Here is a 17,185-nt window from a genome sequence, read left to right on the forward strand (position 1 = left end):
CAGTGCAACATTGCAGAGTACCCATGGGGCTTGGAATACTGTGATAAGGATGCACTAATCATCAGAACACTGCCTCCCTCCCCGCCCTCCCGATGTTTCACTCAAGGGAGTAAACTTGTCCACAAGTTGGAAACATGGTGAAACAAGATTCATCCAACTTTCTTCCATTGCTCCATAGTCCAGGTTGTATGGCTTGAGCACCACATCTTTCTTGTTAAGGGCATTTACATTTTTCTTGTTAAGGACATTTGCCTCAGTGATGAGTGGTTTTGTAGTTCCAGCTTGCCGTGCAATCTCCTGCTTACAGAGGTCCCTTCAAGTTATTTTGCTGCTGACTAGGTTCATAATTGCAAAGTTCAGTTCTGCAGTAACTTCTGCTTATGCCATTATCTTATTTTTCATCATGATCCTCTTCAATGACCATCCATCATGCTCGCTCAACACATACTTATGTCAGTGTTGTGACTTAGTGGGTGATATTTTTGGCTTTCTCCATATGCGATGTAAATCTTCGATATAGTGTCTCTTAAAACACCAAACACTTCAGCTAACTTGGTTACGGATGCCCCTTGAAACGCCCTGCTTAACCTGCAGGACAGGACAGATAGATAGATAGTGGAAAAGGGCCAAAATAAGGGGCCGTCAGTTACACTCGAACAAACAACTTTATTATTTGATCAAACATTACAAGATACCAAACAAAAAAAACAAAAAAATTTTAAACACCCAGCTTTAATCTTTGGGACTTAATTACCGGCTGAAAGCCACTTTAATTTAAAAACGGCTGAAAGCCAATAACTTAAAACGCAAGAATCATCAGACATTAAAAGGCAAGCATTATCTTAAAACAGTTCTTTAGTTAAGATGAGGTAACGAGTTAAATTCAAATCGGCTGAAGGCCTAACACTTAAAACTCCATAAATTTAATTTTTTTTTTAAATACCAAAGGCCTTATGTGAAACCGTTCTTTAATTTACGCTGAAGGCTTAGAGCAAACAACTCAAACTCAATCGGCTGAAGGCCCAAGACTTAAAATTCAACATTAAAATTTTTAAAATGCCAAAGGCCTTACGTGACGCAGTTCTTTGGACTAGACTGAAGGCCTTAAGAGCAAAACAACTCAAAAAAGCTATAAGCCATACAAGTACAAACAACAAGAACAAATTTAAAAAATAGGGCAGTACACACGAGGCCACTCAAATGTTCGAGGGTCGGCCTGTAATTCAAATACTAATGCTCACTTAGGTGAGACAGGAAGCTGGGCCAGCAATTCACGATCTGACAGCAACCCAACCGACTGACGGTCAGTGGACCCACCGACAAGATAAACTTCCACTTCACCCGACCAGGGCACAACACGGAGTTCAACGGAACAGCGTAGAAGATATTGGTGCCCACAACCAATCAATCATACATGGAGCTGTCAAACTACACACCGTGCCAGACAGCAACAACATGAGGAGGAAACTAACTGCCTGAAATTTATGTCAATGGCCAGGGCAGGTAACTGGAACGTTAATGGGCACAAGGCAGAGGATTCCACTGGTGCACTTCAATTCAAATAACCAAATACAGTGAAACTAGAATTTTCCAACCTAAAAACCATGTCGTTGCTCACGGGAATGTCCCAACAGCCGACAACGAACTTCAAATGACACAACGTGAACAGTCTTGACTTGCTGGTAGGTTAAATCAAAACTCAACGTTCGTGTCCAGGGTTGGTGAGCCATGGACCTCATAGCAATGGGAACAACGCCACACACTCTGACACCACGTAGAGACCGCCAGCGAGCTCCGGCCAAACTATCCCCTGCCGAGAATTCCTCGCTGCTCCATGCCAACCGATCAACTCAGAGCCAGTACGCCAACAACCTTTAAATAACCTGTCAGTCAAACCACATAAAATACACACAGTTTCACGAACACTTGCACAAAGAATTAGACAATGCTATCCACTCAAATCATGTGTGTCGGTAATCATCGGCGAATGATGGCTATCTGCACCTCCCTGGTGCTGCATGCCCCACTGGTGCAACAACGCGACTGTGCCAACCGACCAACTGCCACACATCAGCACGGAGACAGCACTAAAACAACTGTGCAGTGAACATCACAGGCACACACAATTTCACAAACACTTGGACGAAGAACGTGACCAATACTAACAGCAGTGACAGTGCAATCACCGGGATGAACCAAGAGTTGAGACACACACTGCCAACCCATTAGCGATCAGCGAACAAATACACGTCGTGCGGTAAGACGACCAACCGACGATCAATCAAACCATCTCCAGCCACGTGTGTCGGCAACAGTCGGGCGAGTCATGGCTATCCAAGCCTCACTGCTGCTCCAACCCGTCTGAACTTCTGCCGTGTCCCAATTGTCCGACTACCAGGTCCGAACTCCACTGCTAGGGCTTCCAACTGACTTCATTGCTTGCTCTGAACTGCACTGCTGGCATGTTACAACCCATTGGACAACACACGATGACCAGGAAGTACTAGCAGTCCAGCGTAGATAATACGCCAGGGCCTATATCGATAAGCGCTGCTGCTGCCACCATGGGCAGGCAAGGCAGCAACTCAGTGACACCAGTAATTAAAAATTAAGATAACGAGGAGGCAGTATGGTAAAAACAGGGTGTTAAACAACAGATGGCATGAACACAAGCCATGCAAGGCTCAAACCTGTCATATGAACACCAACAATTTTCTCACAAATGAGTTCCTTAGCTTCAACATCATGCATTCGCAACCCCACAGAACACTATTCTGACAGTTCCAGTGTACTGAGGACATTGCCATTCATGGTCAACTACAAAAGCATGATCTGCATCTTTGGCTAGCATATGCATTTATGTTCAAACATGCATTTCTCACGGTGTTTCCATATTTTTGTCCGACCCCTGCATTTTCTGTCAACAGCTCGACTACAGGAGCATGTAGTGGTGGATGAGCACCATAACGATACTATACGGTGTGCATAGAATTCTCCGCAAAAGAGAGAAGTCATTGAAGGAGCTGTGTGATGAGGTTGCTGAGAGGCTTCAGGACTGTGTTAAGTAGCAAGTAACGAGAGCATATGATCATCCTGTGTGGCATGTGCACCACTACAGCAACTGCTTGGAAGCTGGAGTGTTAGGGGAGAGTCGCAGAGAGGTACACATCATCTTCAAAGATGGGTGACTCCTCCTTTATGACTCCCCGTACTAAGGTCATCCTTTCTGTACAGGCTACTACCTCCTAGGACTGGGAAGACGGATAATTTAAAATGAGTTTTCTGTTAACACAAGCAAAAAAGTCTGCCCTGTTCTAAAAGTGTTCATTTCCTCCACATGTACTCTGCATCAGGTTACATTCCACTGTAAAATGGAAGCCATTTTAATGATGAGGTATTATTTTCTCCTTCCCACTCCCTATCTGTCGGGCTGGGGATGCTGTGTCTGGAGGGTGATTGGTGAAAGAGCTCATTTGTTCCCTCTGGCAGATTTCTATGCCCATATCGCCTGTATTTCCATTCTATATATCACATAAGACTAGTGCAGTGCAGTTTGATGGCATTAGGTTGATTCCTTCTGCTTTCAACTGCTTCACCATGTCTCTTTCCGTCTTTGGAGATGGTGGTGATTTCAGTGGGGACACACTACTGACATTCAGTCCAGATACCTGTAGGGTTGTATTTGTGGCTTGTGGAGTAAAGTTAGTGAGCAACAGACTCCACTATTTTTGTGGCGTCTCCACCACTGCAAGAGCAATTGCGTGTGGAGATATTTGTGGCAGTTTCAGTTGACAGAGTCCATCTTTGAGAGCCTGTTAATAAGGCTTTTTTGGCAATTGAAGTCACAGTTGTCAGCAGCACTAAATTAATGGCGGGTGGGGGGAGTTAGTAAATATGGTATAGATGGAAGGCGGTCTCAACTGGAGATCCCCTTGAAAAAAGTTGAGAAAATTGGGACATAAAACCATGTTTTGGAGCATTTTGGATGTCTGAGACCATCATTTCAAAGTATGCCCATTTGAGCCTGATTTAGAACATATTTTGCAATTTTAAGTGTAAAAGTAACAGATGAAGATCTTTAGATCTTTTTAAGTACCGTATTAATTTGATAATTAAAATCAGTTCACAAAAGCGAAAATAATCACCAGAAAAAAAAAATTGTATTCCGTAGTTTAAACTACAGACCTATGCTTTTAAAACATGGGTAAAGCTGGAAACCCATTACTTTAAAGGATACCCTTCAAAAATTCGCACTGCATAGTTTTCTTCTACTGAGTTAACATTAGCAAAAGTGTGATACATACACTATAGGGCTAAAATTGAGTAATTTGGAATACTTTTGCAGTAAATAGTTACTTACCAGCATTCTTGTGCCTAAAAAAAACACAGTACTGATGAATGCCTTGAACTCTCTTCATAGAAATTCCTTGACACATGCACTGACTACAACTTCATTACTAAAAAGCACGAGCACCGAACTGTAAGTGATTGTCTCGTTGTGTCCAATTGTTAGCTGTCTGCCTGCTGGCCACTCCTCATACAGAGTTACAAAAAAACCAAACGGATTCATGCTTATCTACCCTGCTCCTTCATCACTCAGTTGTGCCAACACAATTAATTAAAACTTTGGATATTGTCTTTTTGATGAAAATATGAATTGGTTTCATTTACTGGCACATGAGTAAATCCTGCAAACCATTAATTCTTACTGTACAAGAGTTTTTAGTATGTGTAATAATTTAAGCTTGGGTATATTTGTTCAACAATGTCACTTTTTGTCAACTAAAACTAAAAAAATTGAAATTTCTTTTCAGAAAATATTGGGAGGGGAGAAAATGACACATCCTCCCACCAGTGGCACTCATAACTGAAGCAGATGATGACACAAAGCTTCACAGTTTATGAACAGCATGTATCTTTTTGGCTTCTAATAGGCGATTCTCCTTGTTACTTACCTCTTGGATCCACCCCACTAGTGTCCTCGCACTCTCCTTTAAGGTCCTGTACATCAATATGTATTAAGTTCCCGTGTGATACAACAGCCTTCCTCTAACACTTTCGCTGCGGCATCGGTGCAGGCGTGCAACTCTCCAGTGCGGCCCAGCAAAGTGCGAGTGCGGGCCGGTAACACTCTGAAATGGCAGGTACTGCTCAGAGCCGACGCTCCTAAGCACACTTGAGCTACAGGCTGATGTCAGGACCTTGTAAGATCTGTAGGATCATGTTCTATACCGACTTAATGATGACAACTTAGATGCGTTACTTCAAATAAGCTTTGACTGTATTGTCGTCATGTTTTAAAGTCTGTTTGCTGCCTGACACCTATAGGGGTCACAGGCGTCATTCAAATGTTCGTGATTTGTTGATAATGTAACAAAAAAATACAATTCAAACAAGCAACAAGTCCACCGCATTCAGGAAAAATTTGGATTCCAAAACGCAAATTCTTATGAAGGAAAAAAAAGGAAACTGGATTCATTTGAAATTATATTTACTTCAAATGCGCATTTTTAAGATTGAGGTCGTCAATTTAGTAGCGAAACTGTCACGAAACAGATTCTAAAGCTGTGCTTCCACGCTATCATCACTCTGCAATTCTTCTGCAGCCTCTAAAGGTCAATCTCCATGGTATGCCTTGTCCTCACTACACAGAAAATCACTGTCGTTTAGTACACTAAGTAACTGTTCCTCTGTCAATTTAAAACACTTTTCCTGCTCCTTTTCACATTGGAAGGACCAGGTGTCGGTTCATTAGTCGCCATTGCGAACAATATACGTTTGATAACTGACCACACAAAACAAACGTTTACACCCTTTGATGCTAGCTTAGACGCTGCAACTAGACAGTGAGTGCGGACGCTTATAAGCTTCAGCTGCACTGGCTCGTGGCTTGTTTTGGCGCTTATAAGCGTCAGCCGCAGCGAAAGTGTTAAGTGTGTTGCATATTCCGTCACAGATGGGTATTATCAAAGAGTAATTCAAAGCCATATTGACCACTGTTTAGTCCAGTTGATAAGATGCTCCAGTTTCTTCCGGTAGTGTGCCATTTTTCAAGCACTTGATAGATTTTAGTGTACATGTTATACATTGTGAATACTGAAAACACATTCTATGGCACATTATTATTATTATTATTATTATTATTATTAGTAATTCTTTGCAAGTAGGTGTGCTTCTGCTTCTTCATTGCTAGGGCACCACGTCTTCTTTTTGTTACTTGTCTTGGAGTAGCCTGTTCATCACTAGCTCCTTGTGAAAGTTAGCATTAATTAAATTCCTGGTATTTGCTGTCCATCAAAGTGTTCTTAATTTCACCAAAGTGTGAAAAAAATGTGTGTCAGAACTGTAGTTGTTCGTGTTTGGTATCAGATGATAAGCTGCTGTAATGTAATTAAAGGTCACAGATCTATATGTAAAGGAATAAAGAAAACAATGAGTAAAAAAGTTCAGCTACTTACCACTCAGTGAGATAGGTACTTGGGCTGTTGTCTCTCTCTCCCTCCCCCCCCCCCCCCCCCCCGCCCCCTCCCTCCCCCCTTTTGTGTATGTAGTGTCATTTATTTACATTAATTTTATAGTGGTCCACACACATTTAAAGAAAGTGCACAATTAGACTTACATTACATAAACCGTATAGTAACTCTGATGGGTGCTCACATTCTCTTTCTTTTTTCAGAGTGGCTTTAGAAATCTTATCAAAATGCATTGTAAACAATATTTTTCAGACACACCTTAAGTTACTACACAACATCCATTATAGTGAACACTACACAGCATGTTTGCTATTTTTTCTCAGTAGTGTATCTCCACTTGAGGAATTGAGGAAATGTGGAATACACACAACAGAAATTTGTCAAGAGAATAAGCTCCAAGAACTCTATCTCTCACATCTGAAATAAGAAGAGAGAAAGAAGTGTACAGGGGGATTGGAGAGGCAACATTACACAGTGTCTGCCCCAATATTTTTATGTGGCTTCAGCAAACACTGAGAGTAAGCACTAGTACATTTCACAGTTATGAAGCAAGTAATAAAAGAAAGTTATTGATGTTATTCATCTATATGTGGCTACTTATTACCACCACCACCACCACCACCACCACCACCACCACCCCCAACAACAACAACAACAACAACAGTACTATGACTAATAACCCCCCCACCCCTCCCTCAACAAACACACACACACACACACACACACACACACACACATTGATACCTGCAATTTTTCTTCCCATTTTAAGAACTGTTTCTAATAAATAGCTAGTTCCCCCCTAAGGTAAAAAAAAATTGTTTGCCACTTTTAGACTTTGAATCATGGTTGTGAACAATAATAAATGTTAACTCATATGATTTAGAGTAATAAAAGGGAGGTCAAGCCTAACTGCTCCTACAAGACTTAGGTACAATGAAGAGAACACAAGATTAAATATACTGCCACAGATGAAACCACTAGGCTAAAGGAACGGATTTCCAAATGTGTCATAGTCATCGCCAAAGAGGAAAAGAAAATACCTTTATTAAAAACATAGTGTGTCCTCCTGCCATTTTTTTTCCTTTTTTTATACGGAAAAATGATTTAATTTTCTGATGAATGTACATGTTACTGTGTGCAATTCACTACATAGGATGTCATCATAATTTGTGGTGCAGGGAATTACCAATTTTTGATAGGCTCATTACTCCTCTATCACTTAATTCATAGAAGAGAGAATCAGAGAACCATCAAATTGCATTGTCAGAATTAACCTCTTAATGCCAGTCTCGCGAATTCGCATCACACCAGTGTGACTCTACAAACTGTAATGTTAACTGTTTTTGAGTGCCAGTGCTGGTAGGTGCAGATTCTACATGAAGCTACCAACACTTCTTACATGTGCTGCCATGTCCCGAGTGTTTCGGATACTTCTAAAGTGACATAATTTTTCAATCTTTTTTCCTCCATGAAGAAATTTATTCAGGCATAAAGAGGTTGGTTTAATTCTGATGTATTTTGAAGAGCCCACAGCAAAGCAGACATAAGATCAGCAGAATTTTACTGTTAACAGTGAATACGTATTACAAACAAAAGACAGAAGGGGCTTACACTGTATCTTTAAATACAAAAAGGCAATAAAAGAATAATCATTTTTATTGTATTTTATACATGCTTCCTTACATATGCAAAAATATCTAATAGTAAAAAAAAATAATAATAATGATGACAGGAACAGATAGCCAGATTTAGTACTGTACATTTATATTACATCTAAAACAGTTCAGTCTTCATTATAAGTTGTACACATCTCTTAACAAGAATGAAACACAAGACAAAAAACAGTAGCTCATACAAACTTAGTACAATACCTCCAAAAGTAATGCAGTCAAAGATAAATGTGAAAGCTTGTGTACCAGTTGTATCACAATCTCTTTAATTTGACTTGACTGCTCTTTTACATTAGCTTCAAACATTGTTGGCAAGAGAGGACTCTTGACCAAGTTGAAAGAATTATAAACCATTTTGTTATAATAAAGAATAAGGCAAAACTGAATCAGACAGGCGAAAATACAGTTTACAACTGACTTGACAGACTTTGCCTTTCACCTGGTTCAGTCAAATATGGTGCTGAGAGATAATTAGGAAAGATAATACTTTGTACATTTTGTAAAGTAACACTTAAAATTAATGATGTGATTAAAATGACACAAAAAAATTAAAAATTTTGAACCTTCTCTGTAATTCTTGTGTATGAAAATGATAACTGAATAAATTCCTCTTAATTACTCTTCAGTTTCCTTTTTTCTTCAATCTTCCTCATATCCTTGCAGTTATAGTTTCTCAATTAAAATTGAAGAAGCTCCACCACCTCCATTACATATTGACGCAACTCCTTTTTGACCAGGCTTTAGTGCATGAACTAAATGTAACGTTATGCGAGCTCCAGACATGCTGGAATGTAAGATTAAAATGCAAAATTAAACACTATGTAGTATATTTTACAGTGAGTTTATTAATTTCTGTATGTTACAGTGCAATATAAAAGTAATTATGTGCTACAATAATTTCCATGTATTTTCAGAACTACCCACAGTCACAGCTGGGGCACAAGCCTTTAACATTTCATAAACAAGGAAGAAGAGCCAAACTGGCTCATTAAACATTGTGAAACATTGTTTGAAAAATTTTCAGGACTGATGCAAGACCTCATTATTAACACTCTGCGATCCAGTGACACCACAGTCGTGTCTTGCGTGAAATAGCGGTCAACAGCTGGCAACACCACAGTGGTGTTGTGTGCGTAGTATCACTCAGTGGCCGGCGACACCACAGTGATGTCATGAGCATAGTGCACAGTGGCCGGCAACAGCATTTTAGTATCTTTTTTATTCTGTTGGCGTTTTGTTTAGGTAACAATAGGTTACACACATCAACAAGTTTTTTGCTTTTATAAGTACTTGTGCCCTTTTATCATGGCAGACGAGAGAGATGATACGATTATTTACGACGAATGCGCAGAGCAAAACTTGGAGGTTGCCACTACATCACGTACATCTCATCGTGATCCGGTTGACAGACTTTCCCATCACGTAAAGCAACACCAACTAATAGGCTATGTATTTCCAAAATGAATAAACAAAAATAAAGGAACTGCCATGTACGTTCAAAAAACAAAAAAAAGAACAACAAACTTAATGTGCAAGTCTTGTGGAGTTGCGCTACATCTTGGAGTCTGTTTTGCTGCAGATCATATGAAAGAGAAATACTAAGCACCAAAGAAAATGCAAATAAACAAATATATGAAACAAATAAATTTTGTATTTATTTACGTATGTATATCTTCAAAATTTCATGAAAGTAGGGCAACAGCGTTGAGAACTTATAAGAACTAATGATGAGATTGGAAAAACTTAACAATTTATAATCTCCCAATAACATCAAGAAAGGCTGGTGACAATCCAAGTAATCCGAATTAGCGCTGCAAGCGCCAAGCGAATAAATTTGTACGAGACGTGCGGATGGCAAAGTGTTAATTTTCTGCCATAGAAATAATTGTGGGCATTGCCTCTGATAGTGACTAATTGTGTTGCATACATGCAATGAATAGGCTACTTGTTACTTTTGGGGTAATTCTGTGTCAAATAACTCAGTCTGCAAGATTCTCCTCTCCCCTCCCCCTCCCATTTTTGACCAAATTTAAATCTGTAAAGAATGTATTTAATGGACCTGAATGAATTTTAGCCAAGTTTCAGCTCCATCTGTCACATGTTGTGAGTACTAAAGCTATTTTAAATTCTTCTAAAATTGAAGTATGCAATATAATTCTCAACTTTGCAAGTCATTGTTCCTTACATGATAGAGCTAGGACCATCCAAATTAACATCCTGACAATGTTTTGTGCAGAAATCGGAAATAATCTAAATGAAGATTAGAAATCAATTCTAAGGCACTAAAGTTGTGCTGTGAGAAATTTTCCACACATTGTAACAAGTAATGTGCAGTGAGTAAAGAGCACTGGAAATGTGATCATTTGTCAGTGTGTTGTCTGTGGACCAGTCAGCAATTTAATGAATTGTGAACTTTCTTACAATTGTATTCACTATGTTATCAGCCTCCAAAGTTACCAAACATACCAAATGTACAATATTTAGCTTATACTAGACACCATATCTTAAAACTGACACCTCTGATTTTATAATCATTTACACCACTGAAAAGTTTATCAGAAACACTGTCGCATAGCACTATGCGTTGATGATTAGGATAGCTGTAAGATTTGTTTCAATGGTTCTGGTGCCCTATTGAATGAGTCCCCATGCTGGGAAATGTTACCACCTGTTGTCTCTTATCACTTGTGGTTGCAGGCCGATCCATGCACTTAAACTTTACAGACTGTTTTAATTACTCATCGACCTATGAATTAATGAAGTCATTTACAGTACAAAATTGTTAAGGCTTTTGTGGCTGCTTGTTAACAAACTGCACATTGACTTCTACCTCAGGTTCTTTAGCCAACATTTGTCGGATGATTTTCCTGATGTTTCGTCAGCACGAGTGGCTGACATTGTCGAAGCTTCAGCCTCCAGTCAGCCGAAGAACTCGAGACAGAAGCCAACAGGCAGTTTGTCATTTACAACACATCAATCAGGATGAAATTTCATATAACCTTTCAAAATGACAATAGTTAACTGCAAAACCAATTTCAGTATCTTACTTAAATTAATATTGGAAATATAATGTAATTGGATAGATAAAAAATTACTCACCAAGTGGTGGCAGGAGAAGGGATGAGAAGGGATAAGGAGGACATACTGATTGTTGTGAACTACAAGATTTGAAAACCTGAGAGCTTAAAGGTGGAAGATAGGGTAATACGTAAGACAGAGATTATTGCCAAAACATTGTGCATGAGTTAATAAGAGTGAAAAAGGTAAGTGCATTGTATGTGTGAGGGGTGGAAGGGGGTGGGGGGGGTGGGGTGGGGGGGACAGCGAAAAATAATAGACAGTTCAGAAAATGAAAGATGTAGAAAACCAAAAGGGAGTGAAGAAAGAGAACAGTTACTGTGAAGAAATGCTGATTCTGAAGAAACTAATGCAAATTAAGGTCAGGTGGATCTCAGCATTTCTTCACAGTAACTATTCTTTTCTTTAACTCCTTCTTAGTTTTCCACATCTTTCATTTTCTGAACTGTATTTTTCAGCCCCCTCCCCCTCCACTGCCCCTGTCTCTGTCATATACAATGCTCTTAGCTTTTCACTATTATTAACTCATGCATGTTGTTTTGGCAGTAATTTCCGTCTTCCACCTTTAGGCTACCAGGTTTTCAAATGCTGTCCAGTGCAGTCCCCCAACAATCAATGCATACCCTCCAGCAAGCCTCCCCTGACCTGGGATTGTGGACAACTTTTCCAAACTCTACCCCTTTTCCTAAACCATGTGAGTCTTTTTATCTTCAGCCCTGTTCCTTCTACCAGAAGGCCCCACTGGCTCCAAAAGCTTGCAAACTTTAACACGTTTTACATGCTTGTTCTCCTGCCACCACTTGGTAAATAGATTTTTATCAATACAATTACATTTTCAATAATTGATTATTTTCATTAAAATAATTTTGGAGATATTAAAATTATCTGAAAACGTAAATTTTATACCTTCCAATTGAAAACAACAAATCGACATCTTAATAAGTATTGGATGACTTGAAAACACTTTGTAGCTAAATAGTTTATTAAACTGTATTATGTCTAGAACAGTAAATTTCAGTTTCCAAACAGTAATTACTATTTTCAGTTGTATGACAACTATTTTCATTTGTTACACTGACAAAATAAGTGAGGATGTGAATGCAGCACCCCACGATGACTGGGTGGTGGTTTGTCTTCATCATCATCATCATCATCATCAAATCCCCACTATGGTTGGAGGAAGGCAACAGCAAACCACCTCCATTAGGACCTTGCCTATACAGCGGTGCGGGTCTTCCACATCATTCCCTACACTCTGTCAAGAAGCATGGGACTTCATTCCCATTCCCTTAATTCTGAATGAGAGAGTGAATCATATAGATCAGTGCATCATCTACAAGGTACAATGTGTTGAAAGAAGCCAGTTAGGGATTGCAGAAGCAAAATCTTTACTTGCATTCTGAAGACTAGTGAAGAGTTTATTTTCAGTTTATTTGATTTTCAGGAAATATTTTGTTTGGAAACTGATTGAAGTAAATTTGGAGTTGGAGATTGGTTGAAGAGGGAAATAACCATTTTGTCTGTGGTAAATTGTGATGCTGATTGGTTACAGTATGTTCCAGCCAGTCATGGCAGAGAATGTGTACACTCATTCTGGACGGGAAGAGATTTGCACTCATCCATCTTGATATCTCTTAATTCAGCTGTAGCAGGGAGCGGAATTACATTTAGCTGTTAGTCTTAATTCAAAACCTCACATTAATGGTGAAATGTGCAGAACAGGCAAGCATACTATAAATGGTAACCACTTTCAAAGCATTTATTGACTGTTAAAAGTTGCAGTTCTTTAGACAGCAGGCCACAAGTTCTGTACTTATGCTGGGGTTTGTATTGAGAGAATATGTGAATGCGATCATGCCACCTGTAAGCAAATATGTGTTTCTACATCAAGAACTTTGTATCATGGTGGACATGGCAGCAGCTGGTGTATTATGTAAATGAGAAAATATGCCACACCCAACAGCAAACAAAGTCACTTGTGGGTGTAAATCTTTATTCAAGGTTCCAAAGCCATAACATGAGCATCTTATAGTTCCCAAGCCACACTTGTGACGGTTTCTAATTTCCAAACCATAATTCTTTATAATTCAGTTCAGTGTTCAGAATTTGTTACTGATATTTTTAACATTTGCTGCTGGCAAATCCTAGTTGCACTTTGTGAGTTGGAATTACTGAGATTATCTACTCTTAAATCCACAAACATCTCTTCTTAGAAGGCCACAAGGAGGATTGAGCAGCTCCATAAGCATGCGCAAAGTTGGTTAGTGCATCTCTGCCTTCATTTGAAAATTTGCTGATATTTCTAATCCACCATATTCCCTTGTATACACAAGCAACATACTGATCAGACAGGGATTCAGCAGTGTCAACATACCTGTATGTCGTATTTGTACACTGGCCTGCACTGGTCACAAAGGAACAAAGGATCCTCTGTCATTTGGTACACTGCTAATCAGAAGCCCTGTCTCATCAGTTGGCAAAAGAAGGTGGAGATTCCTTGTACCAGAAACAGCAGATCCATTTTCAAATTACTTTTCCCCAAGGATGATCTGTTTTTTCACTAATTTTTGATACAAATAAATTCAGTGCCAGGCAAATATTCTGCGCAATTTGAATAAATCACCCAGTATTAAAATTTGGCTTTCTACTAGCTTTTGAAGAAGGCTAGTTCTTACTGCTAACCATTAACTGTGCCTCCAATCTCATCATGTAGTGCTTCGCCATAGATTGTAAAAAACATCTATTATGCACTGGTGTTAAAAATCCCTTTGATGATAGCAAAGATAAAGAAACTTCTCAAAAATGTCTGTATATAGCAGCAGAACCATCACTAAAATTGCAAATGTGCTTTATTTCTGAGACGATGCATTTCATTTTATATACCCGAGTAAACAACTGAATAACAAACTTGAATTTCAATAACTGTCTGATAGTAAAAAAGTATTGTAATATATGTTCAATAGGAAATTATCAAGCAGATTTGAAATGTTGCTGAAAATAATATTACAATCACAACTACAGACAGCAATAATGGTTTAAAACAAAGTTGACACATGTGCATCTACAACATCAAGACATGTTCTGATTAAGGCAATAAATTTTAAATAAGCTTATATACTAAAATAATCACAGAAGGGAAAGTAGAAAGGTGGAAGGGGTATATAGAGGGTCTATGTAAGAGAGGTGTACTTGAGGGCAATATTATGGAAATAGAAGAGGACATAGATGAAGATGAGAAGGGAGATATGATACTGCGTGAAGAATTTGACAAAGCACTGAAAGACTTAAGTCGAAACAAGACTCTGGGAAGAGACAACATTCCCTTAGGGTTACTGATAGCCTTTGGAGAGCCAGCCATGAGAAAACTCTCATCTGATGAGCAAGATGTATGAGACAGGTGAAATACCCTTAGACTTCTAGAAGAATATAATAATACCAATTCAAAGAAAGTAGGTGGTTGAAGGTGTGAAAATTACTGAACTATCAGTTTAATAAGTCACAGTTCTCCTTTACAGAAGAATGGAAAAACTGATAGAAGCCAGCCTTGGGGAAGATCAGTTTGGATTCCGGAGAAATGCAGGAACATGCAAGGCAATACCGAACCTACAACTTCTAACAGAAGATAGGTTAAGGAAAGCCAAACCTACATTTATGGCATTTGTGGACTTAGAGAAAGCTTTTGACAATGTTGACTGGAATATTCTCTCTCCAACTCTAAAGGTGGCAGGGTTAAAATACAGGGAGTGAAAGACTATTTATAATTTGTACAGAAACCAGATGGCAGTTACAAGAGTCGAGGGGCACAAAAAGGAAGCAGTAGTTGAGAAGGGAGGGAGACAGGATTGTAACGTTTCCCTGATGTTATTCAATCTGTATACTGAGCAAGCAGTAAAGGAAACAAAAGAAAAATTAGGAGTAGGAATTAAAGTCCATGGAGAAGAAGTAAAAACTCTGAGGTTTCCCAATGACATTGTAATTCTGTCAGAGACAGCAAAGAACTTGAAAGAGCAGTTGAACAGAATGGACAGTGTCCTCAAAATGAGGATAATGGAATGTAGTCGAATTAAATCAGGTGATACTGAGGGAATTAGATTAGGAAATGAGACACTTAAAGTAGTAGATGTGTTTTATATTTGAGGAGCAAAATAGCTGATGATGGGAGAAGTAGGGAGGATACAAAATGTAGACTGGTTATGGCAAGAAAAGCATTTCTGAAGAACAAAAATTTGTTAACATTCAAGTATAGATTTAAGTCATTTCTGAAAGTATTTGTATGGAGAGTAGCCACAAATGGAAGTGAAACATGGATAATAAACAGTGTAGACAAGAAGGGAATAGAAGCTTTTGAAATGTGGTGCGACAGAAGAATACTAAGGAATGGATGGGTCACATAACTATTGAGGAGATACTGAATACAATTGGAGACGAGAAATTTGTGGCACAACCTGACTAGAAGAAGGGATCAGCTGGTAGGACAAATTCTGAGGCATCAAGAGATCAACAATTTAGTACTGGAGGGAAGCTTGGAGAGTAAAATTCATAGGAGACCAAGAGATGAATACATTAAGCAGATTCAGAAGGATGTAGGTTGCAGGAGTTTCTCTGAGATGAAGAGGCTTCCACAGGATATAGTAGTATGGAGAGCTCCATCAAACCAGTCTTTGGACTGAAGAAAACAACAACAACAACAACAACAATAACAACAACATCAAAATAAAAAAAATAAAAAAAAAATCAAGCAGCATACTATTTTACAATTCTCTGCTAATCAGAATGAGATTTTCACTCTGCAGCATAGTGTGCACTGGTATGAAAGTTCCTGGCAGATTCAAACTGTGTACTGGACCGAGACTCGAACTCGGGACTTTTGCCTTTTGCGGGCAAGTGCTCTACCATCTGAGCTACCCCAGCATGACTCAGTTTCTGTGCTAATTAATTTTATCAGTGTGACCAAAGAGACACACACCACAACTGTATCATACCGTAAGCAATCACTGATTACGCAGTAATTGATACTTTTTAATCTGTCATTATCCTAATAATTAATGAGAGAGGGTGCAGATCTGCTTTGCTACTTTCCCAGTGAAGTCCTCTAACTGTATTTTCAGCAATAAAGGAGTAGTTTTCAGCAAAATACATCAATATAACCAGCTTAACCACTTGCAAATTCTTAGTTTGATGCTTAGCAATGTAGTGATGACTCTACTCTGAAGAAAGTGTTTGAACTCGGTTGCTCCAACTCACTGCAATTATGTCCACAAATTGTTGTAATTTTCTTAATTATTGCATCAATCTGATACACCTTCCACTTTGCATTGCCTTTTTCATTCATGGAGCATTTGGCTGAAATCAGTGGCGATATTCCAGCAACAGTTAACACCTTCAGTAATATTGGTCCCATCAATGTCACCTGTAGGATTTTCTTTGAGGAGAAATCTTTTCTAGATGACAGGCACTCTTCCAGATCTGATTTTGGATCAGACAGACATACAAAGTAACTGAAAACAGACATTTTCAATGTGTACGATTCTTTTTGCCAAAATGGTTAAAACTTGATCTTTGTAATAATTCATATTTGTGAAAGAGCAATGCTTCATGATGAATGCATGTATGTGCAGCTCCATCCAAGTATAAACTACTTTACCAATTAAGCAGCTGCTTTTCTAAAATCCTTTCACAGTTTTTAGATCTTTACAAACTTGCTACACAGCTAAATATCATGAACATTTTCAAAACTGCAAAGATTTAACTGATCTTCTTACACATCCACAGCTGATACAACTAAGACAAGTGGCTACATTACAATGCTGGACAGTAACCTCACTTGAAATGTTGAACTTTTTTAGAATAATTCAGTGTAATAATTTTCCAAACTCACTCCATAAACGAAACGGGGAACAGAAATATTTGGCCACTAAATTAGCAAATAGTATTTAATTAAACATACTGATAAAGTCCCAAAAT

At 38.7% G+C, this 17,185-nt stretch overlaps 1 protein-coding gene across 1 annotated transcript in view; it reads right to left on the minus strand.

The window, feature by feature from the left end:
• Nucleotides 1–8,111: 8,111 nt before the first annotated feature.
• Nucleotides 8,112–17,185, minus strand: part of LOC124596529 (acetyl-CoA acetyltransferase, mitochondrial) — a 102,011-nt gene continuing 92,937 nt past the window's right edge. Inside the window, exon 9 of the mRNA XM_047135699.1 lies at nucleotides 8,112–8,927. Coding sequence (XP_046991655.1) covers nucleotides 8,807–8,927 — 121 coding nt within the window. The 3' untranslated portion in view covers nucleotides 8,112–8,806. The remainder of the gene's footprint in view (nucleotides 8,928–17,185) is intronic.

The sequence above is a fragment of the Schistocerca americana genome, chromosome 2, assembly GCF_021461395.2.
Source record: "Schistocerca americana isolate TAMUIC-IGC-003095 chromosome 2, iqSchAmer2.1, whole genome shotgun sequence".
Taxonomy (NCBI): Eukaryota; Metazoa; Arthropoda; class Insecta; order Orthoptera; family Acrididae; genus Schistocerca; species Schistocerca americana.